The sequence below is a fragment of the Camelus ferus genome, chromosome 9 (assembly GCF_009834535.1).
Source record: "Camelus ferus isolate YT-003-E chromosome 9, BCGSAC_Cfer_1.0, whole genome shotgun sequence".
NCBI lineage: Eukaryota > Metazoa > Chordata > Mammalia > Artiodactyla > Camelidae > Camelus > Camelus ferus.
In genome coordinates, this window is record NC_045704.1 from 10,872,827 (window position 1) to 10,889,292 (window position 16,466).

At 41.6% G+C, this 16,466-nt stretch overlaps 1 protein-coding gene across 1 annotated transcript; it reads left to right on the forward strand.

The window, feature by feature from the left end:
• Window positions 1-1,029: 1,029 nt before the first annotated feature.
• On the forward strand, window positions 1,030-16,466 carry LOC116665999 (zinc finger protein 160-like). The gene is made up of 4 exons (XM_032487734.1): window positions 1,030-1,104; window positions 3,079-3,378; window positions 9,654-9,780; window positions 11,131-16,466. Exons 2-4 carry the CDS (start codon window positions 3,364-3,366, stop codon window positions 12,873-12,875), a joined length of 1,887 nt encoding a protein of 628 aa, XP_032343625.1. The 5' UTR covers window positions 1,030-1,104; window positions 3,079-3,363; the 3' UTR covers window positions 12,876-16,466.

The following is a 16,466-nucleotide window of genomic DNA, read 5'->3' on the forward strand; positions in this document are numbered from 1 at the left end:
CCACCACGGGCTGTAAACACAGAGGAATCGGGGGAGGGGTCGGGCTTACTGCCCTCCGGGAAGGTGGGACTGGAGCTGCGCAGACACAGTAGCTCTTGGAGGCTGCGGAGCTAGGACCATGCAGGCACCTTTCTGCTGGGCTGAGTCTCCGCTGGAGTTCCTCTTCCCTGCGCTGTAACTGCTCTACCTGCGCCTGCAATTCTCTCACGTCTTGGCTAGCATACCGCAAAAGCGACGAGAACATCCAGGCCACCCTCCTGGCTGCCTCTCGCTGGGCTAGTGGGACTTTATTTTCTAACAAATCCAGCGCCCTCCAAACGTCATCTCGCCAGGGCGCCACTGTGTCCCAATCCTCAGGCTGACCACGTCAGCAAATAGGCCGCTGCGGGGTACCATAGAGAGGTAGGGGATCACATAGTTTTCATCCTAGCTTCTCCATCAGGGGCAGGGGTTTCAGAGGGGGCACTCACCTCATCTTGCTAACAGCGCCAACTGTCAGCTGAGGGAGGCTGAAGTGGAATTGGAGCAGGTGAGAGGCCCAACCGAATAAATGCGCCAGAAGGTGCCAAACCACAAAGCGGACTTCACACTGAACGAACATGGAGTTTACAGCACTTTATTCTATTGCCACAAGGTGGTGCACGCGCTGTATGATGCAGCTGTCCTGCTTTTCAGTATTTTCTGCCAGCAAGTTCCCGTGTCAATTTCTTTGGTCCTGAGGCTTACAGAAAATTCCTAGGGCATGCTTACTTCTATGTTCTTTGTTCTAAGCCTTACATAATCTATGCATGCGTAAAATCATTATTTACAACATACTACAAACATGCTGTGATCGTGGACTTGTTTCCCATGGCCTAAACTCATCTCAAGGCCACTGACACATCACCTCCTCCCCACCCTGTGACACAGTCCCCTGCCACGCCTCCCGCCACTCCCTGTGCAAAACCCGGCTCTTTCTTAACCCAGACACCCAGGCAGCGGTACCGAGGCCCCGCCCCCGGAAGTCCCGCCTCTGATTTCGCGGATGTGCAGATGTTTACGGACCCGGAAGTGGAGAGCGCGGAGGGAAGGTCACGCAGCAGCGGTAAATTCCCAGTTTCTAATGTAAGTCTGTGCTGCGCGGTCCCCCTTTCTACGTCCTCAGGGTGTGTGAGTCACTGCGGACGTAAATCCTCAGCACCCGGCCCCCCGGCCACGTAAGTCCAGATGGCGCCGCTCCACGTCCGGGAATCTTTTCCTTTGGGTCTGAAACCACTAGTGAGGCTGGTCCCTGGCCTCGGCTTTTCTGCCTTCCGTCACTGAGACACCGCTTCTCCTGATATTTTTCTGCTCAGGACCCTCGACTCCTTCCCTCCGCCCCCGCCAGTGTAACTTCCTATTCCGCGAGGTGGACTGGCGCCCACAGCATCGCCCTCTCGGCCCTGGAGGGCGGCACCGACAGCCGGCTCCTTTGGGGAGGCGTCCTCTACCGAGTCCCGGGATTTTGGGGCGCCCGGCCCTCTCCTGAGACCCCCTCCCTCCCAGCCGCTGTGTCCTCGCGTACTCCTCAGGGCTGTCCTTCTGCTCTGCGGGCCTCCCATTCGTAGTCAGCCCTTCCCACACCCCACGTAGGGGGAGGTGACCTGAGGCAGCAGTGTGACCACCCCCCCCCCCGTATTGTTATGTCCCAAATTACACCCCGCTAGAAAACGGTCTCTTCCTTTAGGCGGGCATTTATTCACTCCTCCAGTAAATTCCTGGGCGAGGGGTTCAGTTGAAACAGAGACAGAGAGCAGCTCAGAGGAAAATAGAAACACTGAGGAGAAAAGAATGTTAAGCGAATGGATGGTGTCGTTGAGGTAGCTGAGGCACTTGCAAAACGGTAGTAAATAGATTTATTCCTTGAAGTAGCAGGTGGATAATATAGAGACGTGAATAAAGGAACAGGATCTCCGGCCATTGGAGAGCCACAGCAGGAGAGGGGCCCTGGGTCGGCGGGAAGGCGGGAGACGGTGACTAACAACGGTTAGGCGCTTCACACAGGGAGTGGGAGAGAGCTTAGAAGACTTGGAACCATGGCCTTCAAAGCATGGTGGTCCCGGGAGACAAACAGAGGACAGCTATTGACTTGAAGAGCAGAGGAAGAGAGAGAAAGAACAGGAAGGAGGCACAGCCACCTGGGGTGTGAGAGTGGGGAGGAAGGGAGGGTGAAAGGTTAGAAGGGATGTAAGCCGGAGGGCCGACAGGGAGCAGAGGTGGAGGAAGAATCAGGCATAAATCCGTGGAGATACGGGGCAATCAGAAAGGTTGGGGGGAAGGAGCAGCAAGAGGGGAAACACGTTGCCGATTGGGGCAGGACCGGGGCGAGGGAGGGGACAGGAGCGCAGCAGGGACAGAGGGAGGGTAGAGGGGAGCAAAGATAGTGACACAAAGAAATAGGGAGACAGATAAAGAATGAAATGGAAACACACAGTGCAGGTTGAGGGGACAAACTGAATGCAGATGGCAGATGAGTTGTTGGATGTGGACGACTAATCTGCGTCATACTGATTGATGGCTTTACAATGTAATACATTTAACGTTTGTTTGCTTAAATTACACACTTCTGGCTAGATATTCAAAGGAAACAAAATCATTCTATTCAGGGAAGTATCTGCACTCCAGTGAGCATTACTGCATTATTCAGGACAGCCGAGATGTAGAATGAGCTAAAATGTCTATTGACACATGGGTGGACATAGAAAATTTATGTCAGCCATGAATTAAGACAGTATTAGGACAGAAGAAGAATGCTCCTTGGAAACCTGAAACGTGAGACTCATAGAGCCTTGGAGTGTAAAGGTTGTCCTGAGGGCTGGGTGGAGAGGGAAACGGGGAGATGTTGGCCAAAGGTTACAACCGTTGAGTTGTAAAATAAAATAGTGCAACCCGCACATCTAACGTACAGCCTGCTGACTGTAGTTACTCTCATAGTGCGACTGTATACTTGGAATCACCACACAGGGGCAAAATGGTAATCTCGAGTTGACAGAAGTATAAATTACTTTCTTGTGAGAATTATTACACAGTGTGTACACTTGTCAAATAATTACTTTGTAGGACTCACCACGAGTGGAGTGAGATACCAAGAAATGTGAAGAACTCCCTGCTTGGTCTGTGTGTGGTTTCCTGTCCTGAGTCCCTCCTGTGACAGTGGGCAGAAGAGGACTGTTTAGTGCACATGGTGAGGTTCCCCGATGTGTGTGGTTGTGGCACAGGAAGTGGGTATGTTTTTTAGGAGCATTAAACAGAAGGTTTTCAGCTTGAAAGATTGATCTCTGAAGAATCCACTCATCTGAGGAAGAAGTCGGGAAGAGGAGGAAGAAGAAAGAAAAGGAGTCAGGAATGGCTCCTTCTCAGGTAAAGTCATATTCTCAGTTGACTTTTTTCTCTTTATTATCAAAGTATAGTCAATTTACAATGTTATGTGAATTTCTGATGTATAGCATAATGTTACCTTCATACACACACACATATATTCCTTTTCATTTCCTTTTTCAGTATAGGTACTACTAGGTATTGAATATAGTTCCCTGTGCTGTACAGTATAAAGTTGTTTATCTATTTTATATAGTAGTTAGTATCTGCAAATCTCGAGCTCCCAATTTATCCCTTCCCACCCACTATTCCCCCAATAACTCTTAGTTTGTTTTCTATGTATGTAAGTCTGTTGCTCTTTTGTAAATAAGTTTACCTGTATCTTATTTTTTACACTCTTTTTTCTAGATTCCACATATAAGTGAATCCTATAGTATTTTTTTCTTATTCCTGCTTTCTTCACTTAGAATGATGAACTCCACATTCATCCATGTTGCTACAGATGACATCATGTTATTCTTTTTTATGGCTGAGTAGTACTCCATTGTATACATACAGCCAGATCAGTTGATTGTTTTGTCTGTCCTTCCAAAGTGCCCTCTTTTGGACTCGCTAATCTGGTCTGACTCTGAAGTAACCTGTGTCACGCCTGTACATTCACAGTCACCCAGCTCCTTTCCTCGGTGTTTGTCATCTCCACTTAGATTCCATCCTCATGACCCACTGACCTAGAACATGTGAAGTGTCTCCACTGAGCATTGTCCTGGGCAGGGCTTCACACTAGTGGATTCAAACAACTGGTTTGTCAGGGCTGTTGGGCAGCAGGATTGTTTAGTTGCAAATCTGAATGTACCGTCCAATCTCTATAAACCAGAATAAGGGAGCTGCAAATGTTTAAAATAACTAAGTAAACCTAATTACCTCTCCCCAAAACAAAACCAAAATATAAATAAAGTAGAATACTTAAAAAAAAAAAATTAAGCTGAAGTCCTGGGTCAATCCCCAGTACCTCCTTTAAAATAAACAGAAGCTGCATGTGGATGTCGGTATTAACGTGCCCAATACCTGGTAAAATCTGAAAATAGAGCAATAAGGGGAAATCTGTTGTGACTTTTTGTAAGAGAATCGAAGCTGAATGAGTGAGTCAGTGACTGAAATCATAATGAGCAAGAGATATCAGTGATAGAGGGTGTTTTATTCCATCATCTATTTTAAACTATGAAATAAATCTAAGTGTTTGAGGGTCAGAAATTCTTTATATCACTTTCATCACCTCCGTTCTTCTGTTTTTTCCTTTTCACTGTGTTGATTGTGTTGTTTGGCCCATAAGGTTTCTGCTTCATTGTTTTACAGATAAATACCCAGTTTCCCAGCACCATTTGTTATGAGACTGTCTTTTTTCCACTCTGCAGTCTTAACGTCCTTGTCTGTACATTTTAAATAGATGCAAAGGATTGTATCCGAGCATTCCTTCTGTTCCATTGATTTGTGTACCTGTGTCTATGCCGGTAACGCACCATCTTGATTACTTTGTAGGATGCTTTGAAACCTGAAAAAAGGAGGCCTCCATGTTTCTTCTTCCAGCGTTTTGGGTATTTGGGGCCCTTCGAGATTCCCTATAACCTTTAGTGTGTTTTTCCTATTTCTGCAGAGAAAGCCATTGGATTTTGATAATGACTCCGTTGAATGTGTAAAAGAGTTTGGGTAGTTAGGACATTTCAAGAGTATTAATACTTGCAGTGCATGAGTACAGGTTGTGTGTCCATTTATGTGTATGCTTCTGGGTTTCTTTTAGGAATGTTTACTAGTTTTCAGTGTACAAGTCCTTACCCTTCTTGGCAGATGTATTCCTAAATATTTCATCCCTTTTTAAATACTTACTAAATAGTTTTCTTCTCTAATTTTGTATGGACTTTGTTCATTGTATATAGTAATGGAGCTGATTTTTGCATGTTTGTTTTGCATTGTACAACTTCAATAAAATGGTTATTTGATGTAGCAGTTTTCTTGTGGAAACTTTACAGGTTATACATACGTAACCTTATCGTATAAGAAACAAGTTAATTTTACTTGTTTTTCACTTTGCAAGACTGATTTCTTTTTCTTGTCTAATTGCACTGTTAGCAGGACTTTCAGTACTTTTTAAAACAGTAGTGCAGAGAGTACATCCTTGCCTTCTTCCTGATCTGAGAGGAAAAAACTTTCATTCTTTCACTTCTTAGTATGATGTTAGCTGTACGTGTTTCATAAATCATATTCATTTGTTTTCTTCACTCATGAGGGAAGGTAGTTCGGTTTATTGATTAGTTACTTACTTGAGTACTGTGGTTTGAACCCTGGACCCCGTGTATGCTAGGCATGCACTCTACCACTGATGCCAACCCCGTAAATGATATTCATTCTGTTGAGGTCATTTACTGTTTCTATTTTGTTGAGTGTTTATGTCTTGAAAGGTTGTTGAATTTTTCAGAATGCTCTTTTATGAATCAGTTGAGATGATCTGTGTGTTTCTTTTTCTTTCATCTGTTAATGTGGTCTATCAAATGAATTGATTTTTGTATATGGAGTCTCCCTTGCCTTATAGGCATAGAATCCTTTTGCTCATGAAGTCAGATATTTTGAATGTGCTGTTGAAGTTGGTTTGCTAGTACTTTGTCAAGGATTTTGCATCAGTATTTATAAGAGTATTGGTTTTTAGTTCCCCTTCCTTTGTGTGACTTTCAATAGGTTTTGTTTCAGGATCTTGCCTGCAGAATTTTTTACTGGGTTAAAGATAATTCTTCTCTCTCTCTCTCTCTTTTTTTTTTTTTTGAAATTATTGTTTTTTAAATGGTCGATTTCTGCAGTGCAATTACTTAATCCTAGGTTTTCTTTCTTTGAAATCTTTGATTACTACTTGAGTCTCTCTAGTCATAATTCAGTTCAATATTTTTTATTTTTTAGTTATTAGGTTGTGTGCTTCTAAAAATGTACTAGATTATGTAATTTTTAGGCATTATTTTTTATAGCATTCCCTGATAGTCCTTTAAAAAAAGACTTCCATTTCAATTGCTTGTGTTGTTTTTTTTTTTTATGAGGGGGAGGTACTTAGGTTTCTTCATTGATTTCCACTTGCAGGAGGAGGTACTGGGGACTGAACCCAGGACCTCTTGGGGGCTGAGCATGTGCTCTACCACTTGAGGGATACCCTCCCCCCATATCAGTTGCAGTGTCTCTTGTTTCATATCTGGTTTTGGTTCTTTTTTTCTTTCTTTCCGAATCTGGTTAAACGTTTTTCCATTTAAGTTTTTCCCAACACTAACTCTTGCTCTGTTGACATTTAAATGTTTCTAATTTCCTTTTCCTTTTCTCTGGTCAAATCTTATTTCACTCTTTCTTTTTGCTAAAGTTGGATTTAGTTTGATCTTCTATTTCTACTTTCTTGAGATGTAAAAGTGATGTTCTGATTTGAAATCCTTTGCATTTTGTTGTAACCATTTTGCTATGTTGACTTCCCTTTCACCACAGCCTTCACTGCATGTTATAAATCATGGCATGTTGTCTTTTCATTTTCATCCAAATGTTTAACAATATTCGTGTGATTTCTTCTTTGTGCCATTGATTGTTTAAGAATTAGTTGCTTAGTTTCCATATTTTGCAGAATTTTTCCTTTTCCTTTCTCCTGTTTTAGTTTTATTTCATTGTGATTACAACAAGTTAACCTTTTATGATCTCTGTGTCTTAAAATTGTTAGGATTTCTTTTGTGGCCTAACATGTGCCCTGTCATGGAGAATATTTCATGTGTGCTTGAGAAGCGCGTGTTTTCTGCTGCTGTTGGTGGAGTGATCTGTACGTGTGTGTCATGTCCAGTCGGTCTGTAGTGTTGTTCAGGTCCTGTGATTCCTTTGGTCTTCAGTCTGGTTCCATCCAGAAGTGAAACTGGGTCACTGAAGTCCTCAACTATTGCTGAGCTGATTCTGTTTCTTTCTTCATTTCTGTTCACGTTTGCTTCATTTTGGGGGAAGCTCTAATGTTAGGTATAAACATAGAATTCTTTCATCTTCTTGGTGAATGGACTGTTAACATTATGTAATACCTTTTGTGTCTTGTGTTAGTTTTTGCCTTTATTTTGTCATTTTGTCTGATACAGTGTATGTTGGGGAACACAGTGGACTGGTGCATGGGTGCTCAAAGAATTTACCAGAGACAAAGACTGGAAATAGAAAAGGAAAGTATCAGGTTACACTGCCATAGACAGCAGTGGAGTGCACACACGAGGTGTGCCTGTGTGAATGTTGTGATGAAAGTCCAGGGTCTTTTTCGGGGCGGGGCGGAGGAGCTGGTGAGCTCAATGGGTTGGGGGCTGTGCCCAAGTTTTTTGATTGGCTGTAGGTGAGGTAAGAATCTCAGGGTTGTGAAGGGCTGTGGGATTTATGATGGATAAGTTGGGGACCAGCCTGAAAGAAGCCACCCTGAGCTAGTGTGAGATTGGGTGTTACCTGGGGCTGTTACTTTTTTAGCGCAAACATGCCCAGGACAGAACATACTTTATCTTTGGGGAGATGGCAGGCAGACTTCTGAGGGCCCAGGAACGGGGGCTGTTGGACTTTGAAGGATGTCATTTGGCCCCACAGTGTAGTCGCCTGCTCTCTTTAGGTGGGATGGCTTCTCCCACCCTTTCAGTTTTAGCTTTTCCCTCTCCTTAGATTTGTGAAAGTTAACAGTTCCCACTGTCTGACACACTCCCTCTGTGTCTGTGTCTCTGTGTCACTCCCTGTCTGTTTTTCCTCTTGTTACTTCCTCTGTTGGTCCCTGCTGAGGCACATGGTACAGTGGTGAGAGGCTGGAGCCCCGGCCAGGCCACTTCACTCAACTGTAATTTCAGAAGGAATGCATCTAGTGTTTCCTTTTTTTTAAAATTGAGTTATAGTTGATTTACAATCTTCTGTAGTTTATGGTGTGCATCAGAGTGTTACAGTTATGCATACATATGTATATTCTTTTTCATTAAAGATTATTTTGAGGTGTTGAATATAGTCCCTGTGCTATATGCAGTAGGACCTTGTTGTTTTTCTGTTGTATCTGTAGTAATTTGTATGTGCTAATCCCAAACTCCTGATGTATCACTCCCGCACTTTCCTCTTTGGTCGCCATGAATGTTTTTTATGTCTGTGAGTCTGTTTTATAAGTAAGTTCATTTGTATCATCTTGTTAGATTCCACATATGAGTGGTAGTGTATGTATCTGTCTTTCTCTGACTTACTTCACTTAGTATGATAATCCCTGGGTCCATCCATGTTGCTACCACTGGCATTCAATTCTTTTTTTAAGGCTGAGTAGTGTTTCACTCTGTATATTCCACAACGCCTTTATTTAGTCATCTGTCAAAGGGCATTCAGGTTGCTTCCATGGCTCAGTTGCTGTAAATGCTGCTGCTGTGCACATTGGGATGCATGTCTCTGTTTGCATTTGAGTTTTCTCCTGATGAGCGCCCAGGAGTGGGATTGCTTTATCAAAGGGTACCTCTATTTCCGAGTTTTTAATGAATGTCTGTAGTGTGTTTTATGGTGGCTGGACCAAATTACATTCCTACCAACAGTGTAGGGTTTCCATTTCTCCAAAGCCTGTCCAGGATTTCTCTGTAACTCATTGTTTGATTCCTAAGGTTGAATTTCAGAGCCCAACCCTCTGAGTTCAGGTGCTTGCTGTGACATTTCTTAGCTTCTTGAGTTGAATTGAGTTTCTCAGTGTGTCTGTGACACAGTTTTGTCCCTTGTAAGAAGGGAACAGATCTTTCCTAATGAGATAATATGTTGATAATAAATTCATGCCTCTAAATTACTTAGTATGAGGAATGTTCAACCTATAGAAATATTCCAACAGTTTTAAACATTGTTGTTGTTATCATCATCATAATTGAGATTTTGACATTTCTGTAAAGCCAATGTGGACTTTGTCATCTCTGAAGACACCACTCATGCTGTTGCTCATCTAGATATTGACTGTCACTGAGTGTGTAGGAGAGAATATCTACTGCATCAGCATAGACAACTCACTGAGTCTTATTTACATGTGTGTCATGGATTCTCAAGACAGACAGAAAATCTCCATTAATTGGAAGATATCATATTCTTTTAGGAAGATGTGTAAGAATTTAAAGCAGGAAAGAAAAAATTAAAAATAAAACGGGGAGACACAACTAGCTCCATATACTTAACTTCCATCTGTCAGAATACTTACTTCACCTGAAACAATCCTTACCTTCCTCTCCTCTTTTCACTTTGTATGGAGATAAGAACTCTCCTCAACCCGCTGGTGAAATATGTTTTCATTTCAGGAACAGCTGACCTTCGAGGATGTGGCCATCACATTCTCGCAGGAGGAGTGGGAGTGCCTGGTCCCTGCTCAGAGGGCCTTGTACAGGGATGTGATGTTGGAGACCTGCAGGAACCTGCTGTCCGTGGGTGAGAGAACTTCCCTTTTGATGTTGAGATCTGCCCTTGGGTGTTTGCATTTTCCCCTGTGTCCCACTTGGGAGCCCCTGTTTTGGTTGATCTGAAAGCTCTGTTGTCTCAGACATGATATAGTACAGCGAGTTTAAACTGACCCTTTCTTCAGATGATCAGCCCTTTTCATGTTATGTCAGGGTTGTTTCAGGGCTGAATTATAAATAAAGCTCAGTGGTAAACTCTTAAAGAATTCCCAATTTCCTGTATTCTGCCTTTTGGCTTTTGACTCTCTATTTTTAGGAAAAGTGCTGGATACCTGCATATCACACTGTTCTATACATTTAGGAAGCATGTGGTGGGAAGTTATCAAACATTTTCCCAGTCTCAGCTGCAGAGTCCTCACTCCTCAGCTAAACAAGAGGGTTGTGATTCTGGAAAAGACACAGGATTTTGCATTTCTTCCTTCAGATAGGCAAGACTTTCTGTTTCTGATCTGACTATTATCTCCACTTTTTGGGATAATAGAAAAGAGCCCTGAACTATGAGAAGAGACAATAAAATAGTAAAAATAAATAAATAAATAAAAAATCAAACAGAAGCAAAAGCACTCCAATTGGTCAGAATGTTAGAGAAATGTGAACAGAGATCAGATCTCAGAAGGGCAGAGAGGAAACCACAGCATTAATAGTGTTTGGGGTCCTCTGTTCACAGTGGAGAGTTTGTTGGGCAAACAGAAGTTTATTTTTTTTGAAATCTCTTGAGGGAAATATTTCATCTCCCCAACTTATGGGTGTATTTTTTCTTAGGAAGTATTTTGAAAAAAATTTTTATTTTTAATTCATTTGTGAAATTCTTAACTTTTTCTCTACTGAATTTGTTTCCCTATTCTAAACTGCCACAAATTTCAGATATTATTTACATACGCTAGATTTCAATTATGTGCTTTCACAGCTATTTTCTCTTCCTTAGCACTTCTTCCTTCCAGTAAGTATACAAAATCTGTTTAGCATAATAATTTCATCCTCAATTATGAAACAGCAGTATCTACTGTTAATTCACACATACTTTGCAGTTACGATCGAAAATACTTTCTTTGATAGGTTACAGAATTTTGTTTCATTTGTGTCCTTTTGTCATAGGGTGTTTGAAATTAGGCTGTCATAAAATTATTAGAATTACCTGTGATCAGTTCACTTTTGGTAAATAATTTTATTGTTCTGTGTGTTCCTAACATTGATAAGATCATGCTGGGGAGGTTCATAACTCTGTTTGGTATAAGTACTAGTTTTAGTGTACTCTCATGTATTTAATGTGAAACATTTATTAGTGAGTTATAATGAATAGGATACTTATGGTTCTTTATAGATACGTCTCGTATACATGTAATGAAGAAATTACAATTAAAGGCAAACATCGATAGAGAATTATTCCAAACAGTGATAACAGAAAGACATGTAAGGACTGAAAGAAAACAGTTTGACCCCAGGAGCATCCAGGAAAATGCATATGACAGTGACTCTCAGCAGAGAGATGAAGAAAGAAATTACAAAGGAACGTCTGTAAATGGTAGTGGAAATCTGCGTGATGAGAGAGACCAACGTGCCACAAGTGGTGCAGGGACCGAGCCCAGGGGAAACAGACTTGCATTAAGCTTTCAGAATGAACTGCATATTTTTAAAAGTGAAGAGAAAATTGATTTATTTAATGAAGCTGACAAGACGGGCAATAGGAGTGCCTCATTTTCACCACTTCCAGGAACTTCTAGTAGTGTCCAAACCAACATTTCTGAAATAGATGGGAGTGATTTTTTGCATCCTTCAGTACTGACACGAGACCTGAAGACATACAGTGAAAGACTGTACAAAAGTACCCAGAGTGGCAAAGCTCTTCTCCAAGGATCCTACCTCCACACACACCAGATCATCCCTACAAGGGAGAAATTAGATAAATGTGATGTATGTGGGAAAGTCTTTTGTTTTCATTCAAAACTTGCAAGACATCAGAGAACTCCTAGTCATGAGAGGTCTTACAAGTGTAATTTGTGTGGCAAGGTCTTTAATCATAAACAAGCACTTGGGAGTCACAAGAGAATTCATACTGGAGAGAAACCTTACAGGTGTAGTGAGTGTGGCAAGGGCTTTACTCACGTCAGAAATCTGGCCAAGCATGACAGGATTCATTCTGGAGAGAGACCTTACAAATGCAGTGAGTGTGGCAAGGGCTTTTGTGAGAGATCACATCTCAGACAACATCAAGTAATCCATTCAGGAGAAAGACCATATAAATGTGACGTCTGTGGAAAAGGCTTTACTCAAAATGCATCACTTGCACTTCATCAGAGAATTCATACTGGAGAGAAACATTTTAAATGTAGTGAGTGTGGCAAGGTCTTTGGCTGTAAAGGAAATCTTGCAGTTCATCAGAGAACTCATACTGGAGAGAGACCTTTCAAATGTACTGAGTGTGGCAAGGTCTTTCCTTATAAAAAAACCCTTAAAAGCCATCAGAGAATTCATACTGGAGAGAAGCCTTATCAATGTAGTGAGTGTGGCAAGGAATTCAGCTGTAAATCAACCCTCAAAAGTCATCACGGAATTCATAATGAAGAGAGACCTTATAAATGTAATGAGTGTGGCAGGGCTTTTCATCGCAAAGGAGGGCTTACAAACCATCAGAGAATTCATACTGGAGAGAAACCTTTCAAATGTAATGAGTGTAGCAAGGTTTTTAGTACAAAAACAAACTTGAACACTCATCAGAGAATTCATTCTGGACAGAGACCTTATAAATGTAATGAGTGTGGCAGGGCCTTTCGTCACAAAGTAGTGCTTACATACCATCAGAGAATTCATACTGGAGAGAAGCCTTACCAATGTTGTGAGTGTGGCAAGGTCTTCAGGTGTAAATCAAGCCTCAGAATTCATCACAGAATTCATACTGAAGAGAGACGTTATAAATGTAATGTGTGTGGCACCGCCTTTCATTGCAAAGGAGAGCTTGTAAAACATCAGAGAATTCATACTGGAGAGAATCCTTACAAATGTAATTGGTGCAGTAAGGTTTTTAGCACAAAAAGGGAGCTTAACACTCATCAGAGAACTCATTCTTGACAGAGACTTTATCAACATAAGAAGGGTTTCAAAACCTTACATCAGGCCTCACATCTCACAGAACATCAACTAATGCAGTCACGAGAAAACTCATATCAATGTGATGTATGTGGGAAAGGCTTTGGTCGATAATCACACCTTGCAAGGCATCGGAGAATTCATAGTCAGGAGGAACCTTTCAAAACTAATGAGTATTGAAAAGCCTTTCCTCACATCTCAACCCTCACTATGCCTCAGGGAGTAGATACACAGGGGAGACCATATCAATATGATATATGTGGGAAGGTCATCATTCAAATGTGACAATTTATATTCATAGGAGATTCATTGTGGGGAGAAATGATGGATGTGCTATGAATGTGCAAAAGCCTCACTTACTGTCAGATAACCATAGTGGACAGAAATCAGAGAAATGCAATGAATTTCTCAGTGTTTTCAGTCAAAATTCATACCTGAGTCAACTGACAATATTGTAAATAAACTATGCTTCAATTAAAAGAGATCCTCCATGAATTCCTACTAGAGAGGACGGTTGCAAATATGTGTGCGGCAAATCCTTCATTGTAGTTTGAAGCCTAACTTACAGCCAGAGAATCCCTATTGGTGAGGAACGTAAAGTAAGGGTTTTAGCAGGTGTGCACATCTTAAGCTTCATTTAACAGCCGTCCTGGAGGGCAGTCAGATACATGGATTTAGTATGACCAGTCTTATAGACAGGGGATTCATTCAGCAGAGAAGTCATTCTGGAGATCACAGAGGCCCTGAATGGGAAAAATCCTCATTTGGGGCTCACCTCTCGGCAGTCACCAGGTAGTCCATACTGGACGGAACATTAGAGATGTTCTGAATGTAGCAAAGCTTTTGGGTCATGCCTTAAAACAGGGGGTTCACTAAACACACCATACTTAAAAATGCAATGAAAATAGTTTCATAATTTCCTCACTCATTACTATTATTAGAATGATTATCCTGGAGAGAAACCACACAAATTCGTGTGGTAAGGATTTCACCCAAAGATCACAAGTTGGTCGACATACTGGCATGATACCTTATACGTGTAATGATGTGGCTAAGCCTTTAGCTTGAGTTCCATTTCTTAGGCAACAGGAGAATGTCTCTGTTGAAAAACAGCCACGGTAACGTATGGTAGAAAATATATGCAGTCTCACAGTACACTAGAGTTAAGAATATACAATTTTGAGAGAAACCTCAGTAACCAGTGTGTGTGCTAAGGCTTGTATCTGAAGATCAACTATGCGGAACACAGAGAATTTCTGTTTGAAAACAAGCTTTCAAACAGAATGAATGTTGTAACGTTTTTCATCATGTCCCAACCGCTTTGGTATAATGAGAAAATCCTTACAGGTCAGAAAGTACACAGGTACACTGAACATTGAAGCGCTTTTAAGAAACTGCCCTTTGCTTTCACCGAAGAACTCCTATTTTGGGAATCCTTATGAATACAATAAATCTTGTGAATTTTTTGAGCAATAATTAAAACAGACCACCTGTCAGAGAATGCAAACTAGGAAGAAATCAGTGTTTACTTCTCTGAAATGCAGCAAACTGCAGAATCATTACAAGTCACAACAGGGTAAAACTGATGACATGATGTGTGTATAAGAGGCAGAAGGACATGTGGAAATGACCCATTATCTTCCGTGTCTAAACAGTATTTCAGTTTCCTGGAGAGGACTACATTACTTTTCATGCCTCTCAACCTGAAGTTTGAAGTCTGTTGATTCCTACATTATAGGCCTTTGAGTTTTCTCCCTGGGAAGGAATCAGTAAGATGAAGGGGCCAACTTCATCAGGCACGGCAACTCACGTCCAAGTTCCCTGGAAAAACAGGACCCAGAGTTATCAGATTCAATATTGTGTGGATTAGCATCAGGGAGGGTCGGAGACTAATGTAAAGCTGACTTGACTCAGCAGACGCGTGTTCAGGGTGCCGGCCTGTCTACAGGCCGCAGCGGGCTACAGCGCAGAAAGCTCCCCGCCTGCCGCGCCCGCCCATGAGCAGAGCAGCAGGGCGTCCAGGGACCGGCTGTTTCACAGGAGGAGCGTGACCGGTTATGTGGTGGGAACAAGGCTCGGGGAAAGCTGGTCACTTTCTCCATCGCGTGGGAGTAGGTGGTGTAGGTATGTATGTTTAGTGAAAAGTTCCTCTTACCTTTGGAATTTGAGGGGAGAGCAGTTCCCGCAAGAGGAAAAGTTTATCAAAAGAGCTTGAGTGGCAGAGCAGTTTATTTCAGACTGACTAATGTGCAAAAATTGAAGTGAGTACACTTAAATATCTAGTTGGTTTTATTGCATGATTTGTGAATTGGGCTGCACCCCACCTTCTATATAAAGAGGTGCTCCAAGGAGCTGTACACAATGGGAAGCCTTTTCAGGCATAAACTGGGTTGGGTAGAAAGTTATTAGTAAAGGAAAAGGTTCTCTCAGGCAAGGCTACCTTGTTTAGGGGAAGGACAGAAATCTTACCTTGTAGGTTACCTCTGGTGTTCAGGACAGTTGACAGTGATTGGTTTACTGTCACATTTCTTCGAGGGGTGAAACTAATTAAGTCTTGCTTTGCTGTCTTGTGGGTGACTCCACCTTGGGACTGTTTTCATTTGTTTTTTAAATACTCCCTAAAAGCTGCTACTTAGTCCTGAATATTCAGCATATGAATATTTCTTCCATTCAGTATATGAATATATTTCTCCTGGGGTTGTTTTGTCCAGCCAAGTCAGTGTCATGACTTCCACCTTCATTTACTTGCAGGGAAAATAGGAATATAGCAAGCATATGAAAAATACTAGAAATTTAAAAAATTCTACAAGTTCACTTTTGCTCTTGGGCAACTCAGTACAATAATTAGAAAAGAACAATATTCCTCAGGTTTCTGTTAAAAATGAACCTTGTACAGTGGGAACATGTTTGTTTAATAGATAAACTAGGAATTTTGTATATTGTGCAAAAATATTTTTTGTTGTTGCTGATTTGCTTTTGTGGCCATTCACTGGATTAGGACAGACCTCCAGCCAAAAGTTGCTTTGGTCATTCACAGTGATATTAACATTCAAGTGTTATGAGAATGTTCTATAATTCAGATTTCTCGGGGGATGGGGGAGAGTTTCAAGTTGTTCCAAAAATGATATGAAGAAACAAGGAATGGTGTCCAGCTTAGTCTTAATGTGATTGCTAGGTGGGGGCTGAGGGGAGCACACCCACTTAGGGTTTGAACTTCCAGTTGGTTGAAGTTGCTCAAAAGAGGAAGCCCTCAGGCTGTTTTGTCACCTTGATCACACAGGCCAAGTAGGAAGAGGTTGTGGTGAGGTTTCATACTTGTCAGTGGAGAAACATCCTATTGTTCAATACAGTTGTTTCAAATTGTTGGGAAAGTTTTCCTTAGATGCATCATGTAAGACTTTTACACTAGGTTGCTAAGAATTAGTGTCTGGGCATGTTTTGTAGATAATATAACTAAGCAGTGTACTAGAGGAGCAATTATCAAAAGTCTGTTAAAGTTTGAATTTCAAATTATGGGATCAGACGATATGTTACGTGGTTAATTTTCTATTGCAATAAAATATGTTTATAAAA

What these genes read in the sequence shown, in the direction of transcription:
- LOC116665999 (XM_032487734.1), top strand. An exon ending in CAGGAACCTGCTGTCCGTGG is followed by an intron (nt 9,781 to 11,130) that starts GTGAGAGAACTT and finishes GGTTCTTTATAG; the next exon opens with ATACGTCTCGTATACATGTA.